Source organism: Lytechinus variegatus, chromosome 15, assembly GCF_018143015.1.
Source record: "Lytechinus variegatus isolate NC3 chromosome 15, Lvar_3.0, whole genome shotgun sequence".
NCBI classification, from domain to species: domain Eukaryota; kingdom Metazoa; phylum Echinodermata; class Echinoidea; order Temnopleuroida; family Toxopneustidae; genus Lytechinus; species Lytechinus variegatus.
The window spans coordinates 12,249,233-12,270,681 of NC_054754.1; the positions used below are offsets into that span (position 1 = coordinate 12,249,233).

The window sequence follows — 21,449 nt, forward strand, 5'->3', positions numbered from 1 at the left end:
AAGATGACGACATGACGAGATCCGGGATCTTGTAATCTCATCATCTCTTCTAAAAGATGTTGACATGATGAGATTCGGGATCTTGTCATCTCATCATCTCTTCTAAAAGATGTCGACATGATGAGATCTGGGATCTCGTCATCTTATCTTTTGCTATCAAGATGTCGACTTCCCGAGATAATTATCTCAACATCTCGGTGGCACTTTTAAGCTTCCATACTGTACACACATGGTTCTATATACTAAAAAATGTGGTGGGGCTTCAATCTGGGCCGGGCTCGGGGCCGGGCTTGAAAAACTTTGGCGTTGGTTTTAAAATGAAAATTGCAAATGGTCTATTGTGGGCAACAAAAGAGGCCATTCTGATCTGACCTAGCAGCTAGGCTAGGCCCCCATTCCAGCCTCCAAAATGTTAGGCCTATACAAGTTAGTGTAGTGTCCGACCGAAAAAAAAATCGCATATTCAAAATACTTGAGAATGTTTTTCATAACCATGTTAAACAGTTACATGAGGGCACGTGATTGATCAGTCCACGATAATGGGGACTAGAATGTAGTTACTATCTCCAGGCGTTTCATTTATTATCGAGTGAGCAAAGTGAACGAGTGAAAAAAACCCTAATATAAATCGATGTTTTTCAATTTCTGTATGGGATACTAAACACGCAGATAGGCTGCAGAAGATTATGATCGCAGTCCTTGTAAGTCTACACAATGAATTATTAGTATAGTAAACACATAATTCTACACAATAGAGTATTAGTCAAACCATTCATATCGATCCCACCCCCCCCCCAAATGATTTTGGCAACTTGAAAATATTCTATCATGCAATGCTAGAATATGTTTGAAAAAGCATCGGGAAGCACAATGAAACCATTAAACTTGAAATTAAATACTTTTAAACATGCAATTTTTTTCTGCGCTTTTCACGCACAAAATTGAATATTCAAATTTTTAGCTTGCAGAGCACCGTAAAATTGTAAATATTCCCCCCCCCCCATCCGAATTATGGCTCGGCATACCTGACTCTAATAACTGCATGTTGCAAATAACCTTAGCCCCGGTAAAAGAGAATATAGCGACCGAGCGGCATTTTCTCAACAATTATTTGATTTGATTTCGATTTGATTAATTTATTTCCACATTCCAATAACAAAAGCATATACAAGTGTAATCATTTTTTCTCAGCATAACATAATAAGCAAATTATAAAATTAATAACATATGCATATATACAATCTAATTGAAATATATTTATACCTGATAAATATCTTTTTCTTTTAATTGTTAAAAAATAGCAGAAATAAATTATATATCAACAATAATACATTTTGAAATGTGGGAGACCTTCATCTTAAGCTTAGAGCTTGAAATTCATAAAGGCCTCAAAAGGAAAGGGGAGGGAAAATCAGAAAAAACAGTGCAATAAAAATCAATTAAATCAGTCTAAAAAAATAATTCAAAGCACTATGTTCATAAATTTATAATTGAAATTGTGGTTTAAGTATTGTTATATTTGTGGTGGTTGAAGTAGGGAGATTAATCAAAAAAAGTTGCAAGGCAGTCTATTGTATCATAGATGATCAGTGATTTGCTAGCTGCATTTAAATGTTATTTGCGAGGGAGCGTGTAGCGACAGAGCGAGAAAATTCTCGAATTTGATGGGAAAAGTTTAATTTAAGAGCCTAACGACATGAATGGAACACTGCATTTACTCAATACACGCTTTTGTAGGGCCGACATAATTAGTTCATTTGGTGGTCGATTTTTTTTTGGGGGGGAGGCTTCATTCCCCAAAGCTCCCCCCCGGAACTGCGCCTGCTAATATCTTGATAACATAGAGATACAATTTTCATAACACATTTAACTCTATGACCACAAAAAATAAATAAAATGAACGAATGCAGGCAAATAAAGTAAAAGAAAGGGAGAGAGAGATATGAGAGATGGAGAGAGAAATGTCACATTGTATTAGATTTAAACTACACAAGTGAGTAGTGGCGTGGTGAGATAAGCCAATATTGTTGAGGGGGGGGGCGGGGGCAGGCTGGGGCAAAATTCCAAATGATGAGAGAGCGCAAATCGAGCGAGCTACAATGTTGACACTTTCAGCATTAAAATTGTCCGGGACAGATTTTTACACAAACAATGCGAAGAAATCAGTATGATATTTATTCTTTAATAATTTTCCCTTCATTTTTTTTTGTCTCTCTAGCCCATTGGTCGATTCCACCTCCGAAAACATTAATTTGCATCAACAGAGAAAAATCAGACAAGCATAGTGCTGAAAATTGTATCAAATTCAGATGTAAGGTAAGTTATGACATTTTAAAATTTCGCTTATTTTTCACAGTTAAATGCACAATTTAGTCGTGCAAAGGAGAGAATAGATGATGTCACTCACTGAAGGTGCCGTGGCCGAGTGGTCTAAGGCGCCTGGCTGTAGATGGAAAGTCCGGGGTTCGATCCCCGGTTACGACACCTGTGCTCTTTTATCCTGCATTCAAATAAATAGAAATGCTTTACGCATTATTTGTAACTAGGTGTGTACTTGTTTAAAAAAAACTCACTCACTATTTCTTTTGTTTTTTATCGTTTGAATCATACAATATTTCAATTTTTACAGATTTTGACAATAAGGACCAACTTGATTGAACCATAAAATGTTAAACAATGGTAATTCCATTTGTTCAGGGAGAAATGAAACTTTGTTTTACAGGATAATGAGGAGAAAATTTGAATATTTCATATAATAACACACAAAATATATAGTGAGTAAGTGACGTCACCGGTCCTCTCATTTGCATACTGATCAGGATGTGCATAAAACTGTTTTGTGAAATTAAGCAAAATTCTAAAATATCATAACTTTCTTATTTTACATCCGATTTTGATGAAATTTTATATGCTTGTTAAAATTTTCTCTTTTTATTTAAATAAACTTTTTGTTGGGGTGGACTTGTCCTTTTATATTGCTCGATCTCTTTCTTTTTCCTTTTCTTGATGCATGGTGGAACTTAACTTCTCATTCCCATCTGCAAAGAAAACATGCTACAACACACACACAAATAATTTGCGACGTTGGAATTGACATCTTGTCGGATGAAAATGTTGATGAACGATGAACGCTCCCCAAGTACTTGTCAGACGTTTTATCCGACAAGTCCTGTTTTGCTTCTCAGCACTAGCATACCTACGGGGGGGGGGGGTGGCAGGTGGGATAGACTGCCCCCCTGACGAGTCATAACCCATGCAAGGGACCTATCCCTGCCCCCCCCCCCCCCCACACGAGAATTTGAAGACCTTTTTTTTTTGCTTGTCAATTTTTTTCTGGCACGAAATCTTTTGTGTTTGAATACTTTTTTTTTTGCTTGTCGAATTTTTTGGCGGATGAATTTGCCCCGGCCCTTTGGAATAATCCTAGGTACACAACTGCCTGGTGTGGGTCACGTGAGAGAATCGATTAAATATTAATCCGTTAATTCCTTTTTGGGATTCAAAATAACGAATATGCACTTATCGGTTTTTTTATAGTTACCAAGAATGCTTACAGCATTTGATTTAATCGAGTGCAGGATAAAAGAGCATTGTCGATGAAATACCTTGCGCACGGGCTTATAGTTGCCGCGGCCGGGGATTGAACCCCGGACTTCATGTAGTCAGCGAGGCGCCAGACCCGGCTCTCCCACGGCACCTCGCCATGATGATCGATGACCTTGATCGTCGACCTCTTGATTTTATTTAGGTGAAGTTCACCCTGACGAAAAGTCTATTGTAAAAATTGTAGAAAAAAATTGTTAGTGAAAGATTGAGGATAATTCTCAAAGTATTTAGAAAGTCATCATAATTTGAAGTTATTTTGGTTTGTGACGTCATTAACGAGCAGCTGCACCAAATGTTATTTTATATCAAATGCATGGATTTCAATTCATTGCCTTTTTAGGAGTGCGTGTGAAATAATTTATGTATTGATAAAAATATGTATATATATAAAAAAAACATTTTCAATCTTCCGAGAAAATGACATTTCATTGATTTTTTTTACCATACGATATGTGGGAAAGCGGCTCGCATATGACGTCACAAATCAAATAATTTAGATTCTAATAGTTTTTTTTGTTCTTTAATGAATTTTCCTCAAACCTTCGCCGCTATTTTAAAAAAAATATATCGTCTGCTTTTTTACAATACTTTGCCACGGAAAGTTCACCGCGATAATTTGAAATCATGTCTGTTGATATACTGAAGTCATGATTAAACCTTAAACCATTTCATTTTTTAAAGTAGACAAGTGGAATGCCTCTGGCCGTCTCACCTGCATCACGCAGTTCAATATAGCAGCAGTGCTGACTTTGAATACTACTCTAACTCGCACAAGATGTTCAGTGATACATGGTTACTCTTATGTCCACTTTTTATGAACTAGACCAATAAACTTACAGAGATGATGGTTATTCAACAAAAAACCCCAACATGGCCAAAGTTCATTGACCTTACATGACCTTTGACCTTGATCATGTGACCTGAAACTCGCACAGGATGTTCAGTGATACTTGATTACTCTTATGTACAAGTTTCATGAATCAGATCCATAAATTTCCAAAGTTTTGATGGTAATTCAACTGATACACCCAATTCGGCCAAAGTTCATTGACCTTTGACCTTGGTCATGTGACCTGAAACGCGCACAGGATGTTCAGTGATATTTGATTACTCATATGTCCAAGTTTAATGAACTAAACTAATAAACTTTCAAAGTTATGATGGTAATTCAACAGATACCCCCGATTCGACCAAAGTTCATTGACCCTAAATGACCTTTGACCTTAATCATTAGGCCTGAAACTCGCACAAAATATTCAGTGATGCTTGATTACTATTATGTCCAAGTTTCATGAATCAGATCCATAAACTTTCAAAGTTATGATGGGAATTCAACAGATATCCCCAATTCGGCCAAAGTTCGTTGACCCTAAATGACCTTTGACCTTGGTCATGTGACGTGAAACTCATGCAGGATGATCAGTGATACTTGATTAACCTTATGTCCAAGTTTCATGAACTAGGTCCATATATTTTCTAAGTTATGAGGACATTTCAAAAACTTAACCTCAGGTTAAGATTTCAATGTTGATTCCTCCAACATGGTCTAAGTTCATTGACCCTAAATGACCTTTGACCTTGGTCATGTGACATGAAACTCTAATAGGATGTTCAGTAATACTTGATTAACCTTATGGCCAAGTTTCATGAACTAGGTCCATATACTTTCTAAGTTATGATGTCATTTCAAAAACTTAACCTCAGGTTAAGATTTGATGTTGACGCCGCCGCCGCCGCCGCCGTCGGAAAAGCGGCGCCTATAGTCTCACTCTGCTTCGCAGGTGAGACAAAAATGACATTTCAATTATAATTATTATGAGGAATCTGCTTTCGATACAGCGCATCCCCCAAATGTCCCTCTGATACCGGGCTGTATTAATTCCAAAATGTGGTATATTTAATTAATTTAATTAAGTATTCTTAATTAAATGTACAGGAAAAAAAGAAAGCCAATTTTGGGGCCCATTTCATGTTCTAACTTCTATGAAAATCTTATTTTTCTCGCTTCAGCGGTTTTGGATACACATTATGTTAGTTACGTAACAGTGATGCATATCAGCCCATTCCAAGTTTGCTGCCCAGTTTGCAGCATACTGATGTATTTCTGAATTGTCTATGGCCACATTTTACCATCCAGTATCTGAGCAGGGACATAAAAAAAAATCATATTTTATCGTTCGAAATCAGACATGAAATAAAATACTCCGAAAATTTGTTTTGCAGCCGCTGTGCAGAGCCAGATCGACGAGGCTAATCGTTGAACGCCAAACAGGGTAGCAGCAGGTGCAGAGGGGTGCAGACTATGTGTTTATACAGTCGGATCGGGTGTACATGCCTCAAAACGGATGGAGTCGCCTTAAGTTGAATTTATGGGGATTCCGAGCACGGTGACCTCTCGCCAAGGTACATTCGGGTAGATCATTACATCATTAACAAAACTTATGTCCAATCACAGCAAAGGGGAAATCACGTGGTGGGCGGACTCGCCCCTAGGGCTGACTCGCCCAGCTCTTCCCTGCTGCACTTTGGAAAAAAAGACCAATTATCAGGAACTTCTTTTCTGAAACCCCCCCCCCCCACCCCCCAATAACAGTCCAAGTTCTGTCGTGCGTCTATATAGACACATCCCAATTCAATGGTGTGCCTATACTCTCTTAAGAAACCATTTTGGTGGATATGCACTTTCAAAGATTTCTAGTGACAATCTGTCTTTACACTGATTATAGGAGATAGCGCGAACGCAGATCTCCGCTACCATAAATTATACGCCCGAGTTCCCCACGTTTGGGGGAATCGCAAGGTTCAGCAAGCCGGAGTGCAATGGCAAGCCTCGCCCTGGGGGTGCATCCTTCTTGATCAATGCGACCCCTGCGCCAGGTAAGTATGCTACTACGTCGTTCAGAACAATATAAGTAAGAATAAACGTATTACACTTGTTACGGTTAGTGGTTCATTCAAAGTTCGTTAGTTTATCCTTCTTTAATTTACATTTCCGATTATGAACAGACGTGCTATGAAATATTATTATTTAAAAACATTATTAATAACGATTCTTAATGTTTTTATTAAAAAACATCATTCAAAATAAGAATAAATTGTAAAAATATGCCAATTTGTTGCACTTCTACTTGAAAAGCCTTCGCGCTGGCGACCAGAATATGAATATGCAAGAGCAATTAACTTTGACCCATGACGTCAAAGTAAAAACCAACCATCATTCAGCGTCGTATTGGGGTCGTATTCTTTAAGTAGCCTGTGTATGGCCGTGTACTCGGACTGTACTGTGTGAACGGTTTAAAAAAATCACATGAAAATAAAATATTTTTACTGTATTTAGATCGAATATTTCACTTTTCTTATAAACACTGCATTTTTGTATGTGGTGGTTTCAAATACAATTTCAAAATCTCGAAAAAGACATTTATTTACTTGTCTGAGATCAAATCAATAGACCGCGTATACGTCGAGGATCTTTAGTCTTATTTCAAAATCTAATTTTAACCATAATTCTACCTTCTCCGCAATGAAATTTCAGCTAATAAATGAATGCAATGTTTATACATAAATCATGCAGTTTAAATTTCTGAGGGATGTATACAGGCCGAATGATCCGAGTTACATGTAAACTCCCAGCCCCCAGCATGCTCCCAGTATGTATGTATGTACACACACATATAGACACTGTACAAGCACACGATAGCATCGCATAGACAAAAAACAAACAAAACTCACAAATGGCGACGTACAATATACATGTTGTTATTCAGCATGCATGAATTGGATAAAGCGGACAGATATTGCCTGTCGAATCAATTCGTGAACTGATATTTGGGAAAGAGGTAAGTATTTGAAATATATGACCATATATAATTTTTCAAGCCAATATTATTCTAATATCATATCATATCATATCTGCCGGAATAACGAAAAATATAGTACGCGGACATTCACATTCACACAACGTCCGTTCATTGCGCGATATATTATTCTCGAACGCATACGATTGTAAACGTTGTATTATTGTAATTACAACATGAGGAGCTTATCTTATATGTGATTTGTGATTGATTTGGATATTGCTTGTGGTAATAAAATCATGGAGCTATTAATAACTCTATGGTAAAATAGAGATTCAGCCAATCTTATGCCTAATTCGCCCAATCTCATAATCTGTGCTCATTGCAAGGGAATATGCAATCCTTGTCTTATTCATGATATTGCATATTATTAGCAGGGAACTGGGAGTTCTCAGTTCTCTCACTTCCCCGGTAGGCATGGTAGGTATAGTAGTATCATCCGGGAGTATATCATTCATGCATCGATGTATATCGGTGTGCGATTGTGTGCGACAGCGAACAGGGCTATATTTTTAAAGGACAAGTCCACCCCAACAAAACCTTGATTTGAATAAAAAGAGAAAAATTCAACAAGCACAACACTGAAAATTTCATCAAAATCGGATGTAAAATAAGAAAGTTATGGCATTTTAAAGTTTCGCTTATTTTCAACAAAATAGTTCTATGAACGAGCCAGTTACATCCAAATGAGAGAGTTGATGACATCACTCACTATTTCTTTTGTATTTTAATGTGAAATATTTTGATTTGTCGTCATTGTCTTGTAAAATGAAGCTTCATTCCTCCCTAAACACGTGGAATTCTATTATTCTAACATTTTGTGCTTCAGGCACAGAGGTCCTAATTGTCAAATTCGTAAAAATTTAAAAATATTGTATAATTCAAACAAGAAAAAACAAAAGATCGATCGAAGTAGTGAATGAGTGACATCATCGACTCTCTCATTTGGATGTAACTGGCTCGTTCATATAACTATTTTGTTGAAAATAAGCGAAACTTTGAAATGTCATAACTTTCTTATTTTACACCCGATTTTGATGAAATTTTCAGCATTGTGCTTGTCTGATTTTTCTCTATTGATTCAAATCAACATTTTTCTGAGGTGGACTTGACCTTTAAGTATAAACTTCATAATGAACATCTGGGAAATGGGAAAGTGACCATACACTCACTATACTTTATTTTATCATATGAAGAAATAGGTAAATTTTTCATTCATGATGTAAAGTATGTTTTGATTTCTCCATGAATGCATGAGAAATTACCAGTTTTTGTCAGTTGTCTTTCGATGAAAAGTCTTGTTATAAAGATCTTTTTCTTCTGATAGATAGAATGCGAAAGAATGTGTGAGTTTAATGTTAAACTAATTTGTTTGGGTGGATTTGGAGACAAAATTCGACCGAGCTTGGGTTTTTGCCCGAGTCCCTCTTATTTCCTTTAACACTTTTCCTGCTTTGTAAAGTTGAGATATTGTCTCTCGATGATGTAAAATTCCCTCAACGTATTATAGAGACAATGGATAAATCCAATGTCCGCGACATTACATTAATTTGTTATAAAATGTTATCTAGTTCATTGTTATCTTGGTTTTTAAGAGAAAATAAGAAATAATGTAGGTAACTGAAATAGGTTTCCAGAAATAAGTGATTATTGATTGAAAATTATAAAACGCATGTGAAGAAAGATGAATCAAATAATGAAAAATATACAGGTCTTAATTCAGTCACACCTATGTTATAATTACCCCGCCCATTGATTTTATTACATCTGCCATTTTACCCAAGCCATTTTACCTCTGCCACTTTTACCTCTGCAATCTTTACCTCTGCAATCTTTACCTCTGCAATTTTGTGATTGCCATCGTTGTATACATGGTTCGCCACACCTTGAGGCCATAAAATATATTTGTAGTGAAAAATATGCATGGTGATGACCTTTTCATTTTTTTTGTTAACATTATTATAGCTTTCATTCCGGATTCGGGAGTGAAGACCTTTTTACTTGTTATTTTTTCCCCTAGAAAATGCCACCGCCCTTGGTAAAATCCTCCCCGGGTTCATAAATTATATGCCTAACGTACATAATCTTAATTCTATGCTTTGTTTGATAATTGCTTTTTATTTAATATTTCTGTATTATGCGAATAAATCTGTTAATACCAGCATGCTGTCAATAATTATGAAAGTATTATAAATTATGATCCCTGAATACTGTCAAGGGGCTTAATATAATTAAATGAACTGCATTTTATTTACGATTGGTTTATGATATTCATAATCTGTTTTATAAACTCAGAAGTGACTTTGAAAAAGATATGTAGAAGTGAACAAAAATGAAAAGCTGATTATGAGTGTAACCCAGTAGATGCAAGGGACACCAACTCTGTGAGTGTACAACCCTTTCCTATATTATTACCAAACGCCTCCATGCAGAAACCAACTTGTAATATCAACGAATGATAAATGAACATTATTTTGAAAGAGCATTGATCTTCGAACAGGCTGAACATTCTGGGGATGGGTGAGTCTCGACCTAAGAAAAACATAATTGTATTGTTGTCTCTCATGTTTTTGCATCACTATAAATTATCAAAGTTACCACCATCGTCACTTTCATTGTTTAATGATTATATACCTTAAAATCCAATAAAGTCAAAATGTATCTTCATTTATCTTCCTATCTATACAGATTTATCAGTTCACCAATAGCAATCATGAGCATCGTAATATCACCCAAAGTTTCAAAGGACCTCTACGAAGCAGCCCGAGTGGGGGATGTTCTGGAAATACGAAGACTCTTACAAGATTTAACGTTCCAGGAAGCAAGGAGAGTTCTAGAACACAGTTCCATCGTGGTCGAACCGGTACTCAACATCGCTGTTCATTTCAAACACGAGAATGTAGTCCGTGATCTTGTGGAATACTTCGGGGTCACTGTCGACGCGAAGTCGGATGAGGAGTCGTCACCTTTGATGCAGAGTGTTCTTGGTGGCAATGTGGGCATTCTTCGAATCATAAGCAAGAAGCTGAAATATCCCGACCGAGGGTATCCCATACATCGGGTGTGTGGAGGAGAAACACCGAATGGCCTACAGGTCCTGAAGATTCTTATACACATTGGAGCCAACATCAATCTGAAGAACCACAAAGGTCTTACTCCTTTGATGATTGTTTGTCAGAAGAGAAATTCACAGACACAGGACATGGTCAAGATTCTCTTGCAGGGTGGGGCAATGGTAAACATTTCATCGCCTGATGGCAACACCGCTCTTCATTTTGCTATTCAACAAACGGATGAAATGTTGAAGGAGTTGGCTTGGGACAGACTGAATGTGTTGAAGTGGTTGGTGAAAGCGGGAGCAAAGCTGAAGCCGAATAACCTTGGTCTCACACCCCTTCACCTTGCTTGCATCAAAGGCAATGCTGAAACCCTAACGTTCCTTTCAAATAGCTTTTCTGTAGATGAAGCCGAGTTGGCTGACTACCATGAACTATTAGCATCTTCTCTGTACTTCAATAAAATCAAACGTGATGGGAAATTCTCTATCATATGCAAACTAAACGAGACCCATTACAAGGCCTTTAAGCACTTGGAGATTGGCATGAAATTGCGAACGTCACACGAGACGCCATTGTGGAAGTTCACCAACCAGATACGAGAGGAGGGGCTTCTCTACCACGTCGAGACACAGACCTTTGAAGAATTACATGCTCTTAAGAATCACGGGGAAGGTCTTCTTGTGGAGTTGATTCTGGCCAGACAAAGGGTTCTTCCCTCAAAGGCATATGAGGATCACCTGATGCCCTTGATCATTGAGTATTACTTATACTTGAAGAACAAACATCACTACAGTCAAGCAATATCGCTATTGACGCACAAGATGCGCCTGCAGCTTCAGTTAACACAAAGAAAGTTTGAGCACACCATTATCTTTCTTCTAGGATTGTTCCGATCTTATAGACATAGTTCACAATGGGCCCGGAAAGATGATCAGAAAATTGCAGAGGCAGTCATAACTTTCATTGAGGAATGTTATGAAAGCGAGCCATCAGAGAAACGATTTCTTTTGCGTTGGTTGTATCTCACACAAATGCACCTGCTATATCTATGCCTCTGTAACCCGTCCATTGGATCTTCAGATATAGAAAATATTCGTGGATTAACCAAGAGGTTTCTATCTGTCACAAGAGCCATCAAAAAGTCAGTACTAGCCACCTATGATCACTGTGAGGATGCATACCTGTTTGGATCGTGTACAAGCGAACCCTTTCGAGCAGTGGTAGGAGACAATTCCCTTCATGTTGCTTGCAGACACATCCCAAAAGATGAATCCAACTCAAATGACGACAGGAACTGTACTTGCAGCTTTGACCACCCAACACGTCTTTCGGCACTCCTTGAAATACTACATTCATGCGGTGAGGATATCAATGCCATAAACTCTGAAGGCAAAACACCATTGAAGGTACTCTTGGATAGGCACTCGACAGCCATGACGGTAGAATGTCGGCTGGCAGTTCAGACGCTTCTGATTGAGGGCGCCGATCCTGACGTGAAAGACAAGCTAGAACAGACCGCTCTCAATTCTATTCTCGCTGGCTACCTGTCTCCAAGCTGTGACATCACTTGCCACATTGAACTGAAAACTGTCCTGATACTGCTTCTCAAGAGTGGTGCAGATCCTAACGCTCAGGATAAAAGAGGGTATACCCTTCTTCACCACTTAATGGAGATCTACAACCAAGGAATAGGACAGAGTATCCAGAGTAGCCATCAGACAGCCGGCGATAACAACGGATTCCCTTTTCAAGAATTTGTAGAGATTCTCCAAAGCTTCGGAGGTTCGGCGGATCTCTTTACTCAGAATGGCAGATCTGCCCTTGACATGTGCAAAGATGAAGCCGTAGAAAACCAGATGAGATCAAAACTTCTTGACGCCAAGAGAAATTGGATGACTCTAGCACGAATTGCCGGTAGAACGATTCGGTTGCAGAAGGTTCCCTATCGCCAGGTAGCTCCAACAACCCTCGTTCACGTCATAGAATTGAAGACATGACGTTTCCGGACACAGCAATAATTATGTGCTCTCGAATGCAAGTGCAAATATGAAAAGTATAATGGAAGACATTGTTGTTCTGAATTATGAAGTATAGCGGTGAAGTCAAATTGAATAGGTGAAATGGATGCTGAGAAACAATGATAAGATATCTTTGAAAGACAATTTCTTGATGCATGTGCAATATACCCTATTATGATTTAGATTAATGATTGTTGAGCAATCGCATTCATGTTTTTACCATTATGAATTGAAAAGTGGAACATTTAAAAAGGAATAGAAAGAAGTAATGGCAGAGAGATGGGGATGGAGGAAAGGGCGGCTCACGCGAGGGAAAGCTGGTTATGAAATGATGTGATAAAACTCTTGTCCTTACCTTTACGCATGTGCACCCAAATGAATGTGAAATCTCGTCATCATAACCTAGCATTAACTTAAGGGGAAAAAATCAACAACGTTGATTAGGCCTACTCGTGACCATCATAACGGATGCCGGATGGATGATTCAATCACTGGATCCAGGGAGGGGGGGGGGGCACAGCCGGCCCGTGCCCCCCTTTGAGAGGCACAATTAAAATTTGTAATGTAAAAATGCCGTTAAAACAGAAGTGTGCTTGCCCCTTTCAAAAGTGAAGACCTTTTTTTTGGTTGTCAAATTTTTTCGTGGACGAAATTCCTTTAATATTTTGTTGAATTCCTTTTTTTGGCTTGTCAAAATTTCCCTCGGGAAAATGTGCCCCCCCCCCCTTTCGAAAAATCCTGGGTCCGCCCATGGATTCAATGATAATAAGCTTTTCAATCCTTATGCTAGTTACTTTATTGTTGTATTAAAAGAACCATGGTTATTGAAAAATAATGAAATTGTATCTTCAATAATGTAGAATTTTGATGACTTCATTCAATTTATTTTATATTACGCAGCATAAAAGTGAGAAGCATATACTGAATTATATTTTAGTGCATATTTTTTCTTAGTACTATAATGCACACAAAGTATGTTGATGTTGACTGAATCATAATACATAAATTTATCTGTCAAGTATTATAGTAGAATAATTCATGGATAGTTCTTGTGCTCTATTTAGATGTATAATGTTGATTTTATTGGAAAATGTGTATGGTAGAATTGAGCATTCCCTGTTGGAGCTGTTCGTTTTAAAACGTGTAATAGTTGCACCAAAGATATATTCTATATTATATACTGTTTTATTCAGAGGATATTTATATTTTCACCTAACTTAATTATTATAGACTACAGAGCAGGACTCTTTGCTTGATGGCACGCCGCATGTACATATATTATAATGCTATACACACTGTAAAATCTCTGGTGTTGATTTAACACCAGCCCGGAATGTATCCACGCCAGTGAAGTGTTAAGCAACACCAATTTCGTTTTGGTCTAACACCAGATATGTGTTTATACAACACCAGTTATTATTAAATAGCTTCGGTTTGATTCCAAACTGGTGTTTTAATAATTCTCTGGTGTGGACATAATAGATTCCGGGCTGGTATTAAATCAACACCAGAGTTTTTGCAGTGCAGGTCAATGAAACGATCTCCAAATCGACCGATTGGTAATAACGTAATAAATTTGGTCGGTTTCATGTCATGTCATTTCATTTCGTTTCATTTTCATTTCATTTCGTTCCTTCTATTCCCAACGTTTACAATTTATTGTTTTTGCACGTCTTGGTATGCAGATAATTATTGTATAAGCAATAAAAGAGAGCAGATATAGAGTCGATATTATTATATAAAAAAGAGAGGTAAAGAATAGATAAATAATAAATAAATAATTGAATGAATAAATAAATAATAAAATAAATAAATATAGATATATAAACAAATAAATAAGTATAAAAGTGAATAAACAAATAAACTAATAAATACATGAATATATGAATAAATGAATGAATAAAAAAAATAAAATGGTCGATTTAGATTTGGTTTCGTTGGTGTGACAGTGGCTATAGTTATGTACTACTTCTCAGTGCACCGTGTAATAAAATTTTGATCCATCAGTAGGCCCCGACTCGAGTGTAAATAATTTTTAGGAGGGTTTGAAAGAGGTCTAAAACAAGTAGAATAGACGAGTGTATATCAATAAAATAGAGACAAAAAAAGACAGGTGAGAATGGAGAGAGAGATAAGGAAGGAGAGAGGGGGAGACAGAGGGAGGGGGAGAGAAGGGGGCAGCAGTATAATTAAGTGAGCCAGAATTTTTATTTTGAGGTGGTCCGTGGCGTATTTGTTTGTTTGCTTGAAATTTATTTCTGCGTTCCACATGTTCAACATAATACAACATAATCAATTATTAGTAATTTAGACACACGTATCATTTACAATCTCTTTCTGAATACAAAAAAGTATATGAAAAATATTATTTAACTGAATTTTTAGAACGCAGGAGACCGTCGTCATGAGCGACCTGCTTGATGTTGACGACGGCCTCAGTATATAACTGAGAACGAAGCGAGCGAGCCAAAATGTTATCTCCTTCACTGCAAACCGTGAATTTCGACAGAATATCAAATAAAGATATCAAGTTCTGTTTACATTCTACCCTTCCCCTCCTTTTCTGTCTTTTTCTCCTATTTTTTTTCATTTTGAAGATTTTTGGGGGGGCCATTCCCTACTCCCCTATATATATTTGTACTCCAGTTTGGGTAGAGAGCAGGGGGGCGGGTGTAAAAGAGTGAAAGGAGCTAGAAAACAAGGAAATGAGTGAGAGAGAAAATCCATCCAACCATCTGGAAACTTACGGGAAAGAAAGAAGGAGGGAGAAAGGAAAGGTAAAAAAAAATGGGAGGGATAGAAAAGGGAAAATAAAGAGATCTGAGATAAAATGAAGGAGAGAAAGTAAAACCGAGGAAATAAGGGCGAGACAAAAGGGTTAAAAGAAGAGGAGGAAAACAGAAAGGGAAGAAGGAAAGACTGTGATTTATCGAATGCCATGCATCTCATATTCTTATCTTACAAAAAAGTGTATTGCTTCAATATTTTGAATAAATAGCGCCACCTCAAATCGGAGGCCTACGAATTTAGTGATTTTATAGCTTCTGGATTTAGATATACAATTATTTTAATCACGAAAAAGTTCAAAATGCACCCAGGGGAGCATTTCATAAAAGGACTTGTCGGACGTTTTTCCCGACAAGTCCTGTTTTATCCGACAGTTACCACAGTAACAGTGCTTCTGAGCCAAATCACGATGATGGAAACTTGTCGGATCTGACAAATTGTCGGACGAAAATGTTAATGAAACGCGCCCCTGTTAAACACATTTTTTGGGTATGTTTTATTGATTTCATGATTAAAAACAAAACCGATCAAGTAACGAATATAGTAACGTCGATAGCCTATAATGTTTTAGAGCATATTAATATGGTGATGAATTGGAATGCATGATGATGCACCTAAGATATTTACTCTAATTAAATATACTAGTAGTATGCTTTATCAAACTTAATGGTGAAGTGCCTGTATGCCCCGGTGCCTGCCCCAAACGGTAGCGAGCTATACATATAAAAAACATTGCAGTTGAGTTTTTGTTGAACATTGATTTAACACGTAGTAACCATAGAGATGTATACTAATTAGGCCGTGCTCCCATGGCGGCGGAAGTCCAAAAAATTAGAGGGGGTCTACCTGAAATCTCAAATTTTTGGGAGGACCTGTACCCCCGCCCCCCCCCCCCGCTTCCGCCGCCTATGCGTGCTCCTACCATAACCATGCATGTTGAAAATAGTAGGCCTGCATAAGATTATTTTCAGTAGTTCGTTATGCTCGACTTTCCTAATGAAATTAATTTCACCAAGTTTATAATTATTATATGTTGCGATTATTAATTAGAGAAGTCACTCGCTAGCTAATCTGCTTATTTGAGGCATATTCACTGTTTTTGGTGCCATATGTGTGTATATAGACTAGTATAATTGAATTTGTGTTTATAACCTACTATTTGAAATAAAACAAAACCCGTAACTGAATAAGGATGTGGCCCACGAGCGTAAGCTAGATCGAAATATTTGAGGGACCTCATCAATTCGAGAAAGAGAGGAGATAATGAAATTGTACTCCTCAGTGATCTGAAATATTGAAAAATATAAATCAATGCACCAATGCAGGAATGTGCTCTTCCCCATCTCACGGCCCTCGTCCATGGGTTTTGTGCTTATATTTTCACTGGGGGGGGGGGACCGTGATTGCCATTGGCGGCAGAAGCAAAAAAATTAGGGGGGGGGGGGGTCCACCTGAAATTTTGGAATGGACACAGGTAAAAAAATGTGATAAGGAAAAAACAAGCCACAAAAATTTTAGGGGGGTCCACCTGAATTTAGGGGGGACGCAGGAAACAAAATTGACAAGCAAAAAAAAAAAAAAAAATTAGGGGGGAACCCCCACCTAAAATTTAGTTGGGGACAGGTCTCCCCCCCCCCGTCCTTCTGCTTCCGCCGCCTATGGGGGCAGTCAAATACATATCCGTACAAACACGTGACCAAAAATGCATTCAAAAGGGTATTTTTCAGCGGGCAGCTATGCACTCGTTAAAGGTATCGAAAATACAGATTTTCAAAAAAGGGGTAGTTTTTAAAAGACTTGTCAATCACAGGGTCAAAAGTATTTAGGGTATTTTTTTCTAAAGCTTTTTTTTGAAGACTAGCCAAAATATTATAGGGTATGTTTTTTTCCCCCAAGCTTTTTTCTCGGGTCACATTCTGGCGACAACTTGTTTAGGGGACAAAATGTGTAAAAAAACGCGAAAAATTATTTTGCAGAGAGAGAAAAACTTGTTTAGCTGGATGTGTTTGGAAATAATTTTGTCACCCGTGCCTGTGTACAGCAACACATTTGACTGCCCCCCCCGGATACTTTCACAGCACTTTGATCACATTAATTATTTAATTTGGGCTAGATCTTAATCTGTTCTAGTAAAATTAAAAAAGCAATTAAAGCATAAACTGAACCAAAATACACACAAAATGCAGTAACAAAATATATAGAAAAAAGAAGAAAATTTGACCCCATCGCTGGGCGTTACCAGGGGGCGTTTTGAGCCACACATTTTGAGGGGCAGACAATCAATAGCTGATCGATATAGGGCCAGATTTCTTAATGAAGATGTACATGAGTGGCGATGCCAATGGGGTAGAATTGGCCCCCCTCCCTAATTTTGTGACAGATTTTGACATAATATTTAGAAAATAATATGTCATATATATCTTTCTTGTTCTACCTTCTTCTTTGTTTAATTAATTGGTCGTGATTTTCTTTTTCTCTAATTTTTTTGGAGGGGGGGGTCCATGGCCCTGGCCCCAAGCCGCCCCCCCATCTGCACTGCAGTGATTTATGGTGAAAATATCATGATATACTTCACCAAATATGAGGGAGATACGTTACAACATAGAAATGTATTGCATCTCATTACATAACTTACAAGTTATAAGTGGAACAAGTAAAGTTAATTGCTATGAATCTGGAGAGAGCTGGCAAGCTATATATATGTACACCGACGCGGATCCGGAGCGGTGCGCCTAGCCGCCGCGGCGCCTAGCGCTAGCCTGCGCCACCTGACACAATGATATCGATAGATTGTATACGGCATAGACAGACCATGTCGACCATTCGTAGTCGTAGAGACGGGTTTGTGTCAATTATCTAATCTAGTGTATTACTTAGACCAGGAATAATTATGGAAGGAGAAGCCGAAGCACCTATCACTGAAGAGGAGAGGAAAGTTGTTCAGGAATTCAACTATTTACACGAGAAATCGAAGCAGCTGTTCAATGGATTGAGGTGAGCTGAGTAATTATTTTTTGTCTACACAGAGTGACAGAATCTAGCTCAGTCCCACTTTTGTGTGTCACGTACATGATGTAAACGTTACATGGTGTACACTGTAGGGGGGGGGGGGGCTAAGGAACAGTTAAAAGCTATGCACTTTGTTTACCAACGATAAACTATGGCAGTGTTAATATTTTAACAGATTGTCTTGCTCTAAAGTCTGATTTTTGATAAATATTCGAAAGTAGTTAATGATCATTAACAACAAAGAAGAAAATATTTAAAAACTCATCAAAATACCACTCTAGGCGACACCGCAATACTTACCCGTGTTAAGAAACTGGGACTCCACTCACGCGCATTTGGGCCGCCCTAGCTTAGAACTAAGCTTTCTTTCCGTAAAAAAAAATTATTCTTATGATTAAATAAATATTAATTAATACATGAATACTGTTAAATCGGTACTCACCGGTTCTCTTCTTGAATTTTCTGCCAATTTCCCACGCTGCTGGCTGCAATTCCGCGGTAAATTTCGTCGCCATAGAGAGCTGTTCATGCAACGTTATTTATAAATGGAGCGCCCTTTACGAGAGTTGTTAATGCCGCGGAGAAATCGTTAGGCATTTTGGCCTGTGTTCAAGGCGTAGCTGTTCTATTTTTTTTTATAAAATTATGTGTGAGATCGAAATCTCAGCGAGTAAACACTCTTCCAATATGGAAGAGTGTATACTCGCTGTGATATGATCCCGATAGGGAGGCGCAACACCCCCACCCACATGGGCGCAAACCCCAGGGCCGGGGGACATGTCCCCTCACCCAAAATAGTAGGGGGCACATTATGGAATGTCCCCCTACTATTTTTGGTCATGTCGTTCAAATTCGAAATGTATTTTGGAAGAGACGATCTTACTTTTGGCATGCCCCCTTTTTTTTGCTTGTTTGCTTGTCAAATTTCTTTTGGTCAAGATGACCTTCTTTAGAGGGTGATAAACCTTCTTTTTTTGTTTGTTTTTTGCTTGTCAAATTTTCCAGCCCCTGGTCCCCCTACCTTTGGGGAGAGATTTCCGCCCTTGCAAGTAGACATATACTCTTGATATTGTTTGCGAATCTGCACGGGCGTCGATCGAGGGCTGGGGATGAGGAAAAGCGGTGAGACGAGAAAAAAAAATAGAACTTAGAAGGGGAAAGGCGACAGAAAAAAAGTGAACGAAAGAAAAATTAATGGAAAATAAAAGGGAAGAGTAAATAGGGAGAAATGTGATGGGTAAAATAAATTATGGGAAAAGAGGACAGAAAAAAAGTGAACGAAAGAAAAATTAATGGAAAATAAAAGGGAGGAGAAAATAGGAGAAATGTGATGGGTAAACAAAATTATGGGGAAAGATTCTGGACGCACTATTCATGTTTTATCATGAAAAGGATAAGTTATTTATCCGCGAGCAGACACTTTTTGATATTGTGATCTGAAACTGGATAATGATTTAAATAGAGAACAATCTGCGTATCTGAATTAACGTGTGTTTTAGATTTCGACCTAGAATTTGGGTATTCTAAGTAACTTTCTTATCATGAAAATCAATAAAGAGAGCGCAAAGCGCGAGCTAAAAATATATGATATAACAAAGGGTGAATTTAAGCTCTGTAATGCAAACACTTTGTGGGAAAATTGTGAATTGTGATGGATCACAGTTAAAAAAGAGCTGATGTATTTTATTTTTATTACTTTGAGTTTTTACATAGGACCGGAACATGCTATGAGGGCATTATGTCATCATATGAAATTGATGACCATCTTCCTATTTCTCTCGCATGGGAGCGCGAAATGTGTTAATTTTATGGCCTGAAAACTGGACATTTAAAGCACTTTGTAATTATGCATAAGAGGCATTATATATCTATCAATGCGAGCAGAAATCGCGAGTCGAAGTTTTTGATAAACTGTCATCAAATTAGTTTGATTTAGAATTAATATTGGGATATACATAACCGACTAATCCAAATGCTATAGCGTGCGGCGCTAGCTGATACGTTTTAACAATCTGACCTGAATAGGGAACTTTTTGAGAACTTTATGGAATACAGGAAAATAATACGTACCTGAAAATTCAAATTTTGCGAGCGCGCAGCGCAAGCAGAAAATGATAATGTTCAGATGATATCACAGACATTTTTACAGAGCACTTTTTAAAAATCAATTTGTAAATGAAACAAAATAATGAAAGTTCAATTTCCCAGCTGAAATATGTTTTGTATAATGACTTCAAAGTTTGATTTTTCAAGCTCCATATTGAGCAAGATATGCAAATACCCTAAAAGACAATAAGGCGCGAAGCGCGAGCGAAAATTTTTTATCCTAACAAATAGATTTTAAAAAAAATTATTTTCAGAGTCTTCCCCTAATGTTATTTCATTTAATCATGTTCCTCCTCTTATGTTTGCCTTTCTTCTTTTTTCCTCTCTTTTCCCTTCCTTTTCTTTTTTCCTTTCTTTTTTTTCTTTTTTTGCTCCGCCAATAGGGGGGCCCGGGCCCCTCGGCCCCCCTGGATCCGCCTATGTTAGCGGTTGTAGGTATAAATCGCGCTCTAATGCTCTAAAACTGTGTTCTTTATCAAAAAGCTGTCTTTCATATTCATTTTGTTCGCAAAAGAATATAAAGTTAATTTCAATCATTGTATATAGTTATCCTGTTTATGATAAAAATACTTAGAAATTGGGTTAGGTTAGGGTTATCAAATTATCAGGGCAGAAAATATATATTTTTTTCTCATTTTGCGCGTCGAGCTGGCACTATTTGATCTGTGTTATTATGTTTTTGATGACATTCATTGTATTCACAACAATAATTATTAAACATCGCGCACGCGCCGTGCGCCGCATGAATTATGTAGATCAGGTGAATAACTTACCGCTACACACGAGCAGTTGCTCTATATATTCTATGTAATATAATATATAGAGCAACTGCCCATTTTTAATGGTCCATAATATACCCACTTTCTTCTTTTTTTGGAACGAGTATGAATTTATCTACTGATATACTGAATGTACAATAAAAGTCATTATCATGTATTTCTTGGCATTTCATTTACTTTTTTTACCATAATTATATCACACAGCTGTTCGCATAGGCCTACGCCGTC

At 37.6% G+C, this 21,449-nt stretch overlaps 2 protein-coding genes and 1 non-coding gene across 3 annotated transcripts in view; 2 read left to right on the forward strand and 1 right to left on the reverse strand.

The window, feature by feature from the left end:
* Nucleotides 1-6,329: 6,329 nt before the first annotated feature.
* Nucleotides 6,330-6,491, reverse strand: LOC121429342. Its single transcript, XR_005971893.1, has one exon. It is a non-coding gene; the product is annotated as a U1 spliceosomal RNA (small nuclear RNA).
* A 741-nt stretch (nucleotides 6,492-7,232) lies between these two features.
* LOC121429172 lies at nucleotides 7,233-13,112 on the forward strand. The gene is made up of 2 exons (XM_041626106.1): nucleotides 7,233-7,445; nucleotides 10,152-13,112. Exon 2 carries the CDS (start codon nucleotides 10,177-10,179, stop codon nucleotides 12,517-12,519), a length of 2,343 nt encoding a protein of 780 aa, XP_041482040.1. The 5' UTR covers nucleotides 7,233-7,445; nucleotides 10,152-10,176; the 3' UTR covers nucleotides 12,520-13,112.
* A 4,978-nt stretch (nucleotides 13,113-18,090) lies between these two features.
* LOC121428561 (protein SCAI-like) overlaps nucleotides 18,091-21,449 on the forward strand; it is a 28,068-nt gene continuing 24,709 nt past the window's right edge. Inside the window, exon 1 of the mRNA XM_041625268.1 lies at nucleotides 18,091-18,321. Within this exon, the coding sequence (XP_041481202.1) occupies nucleotides 18,218-18,321 (104 nt within the window). The 5' untranslated portion in view covers nucleotides 18,091-18,217. The remainder of the gene's footprint in view (nucleotides 18,322-21,449) is intronic.

Excerpts from the sequence above, each read along its gene's own strand:
- LOC121429172 (XM_041626106.1), top strand. The coding sequence starts at position 10,177 with ATGAGCATCGTAATATCACCCAAAGTTTCAAAGGACCTCTACGAAGCA.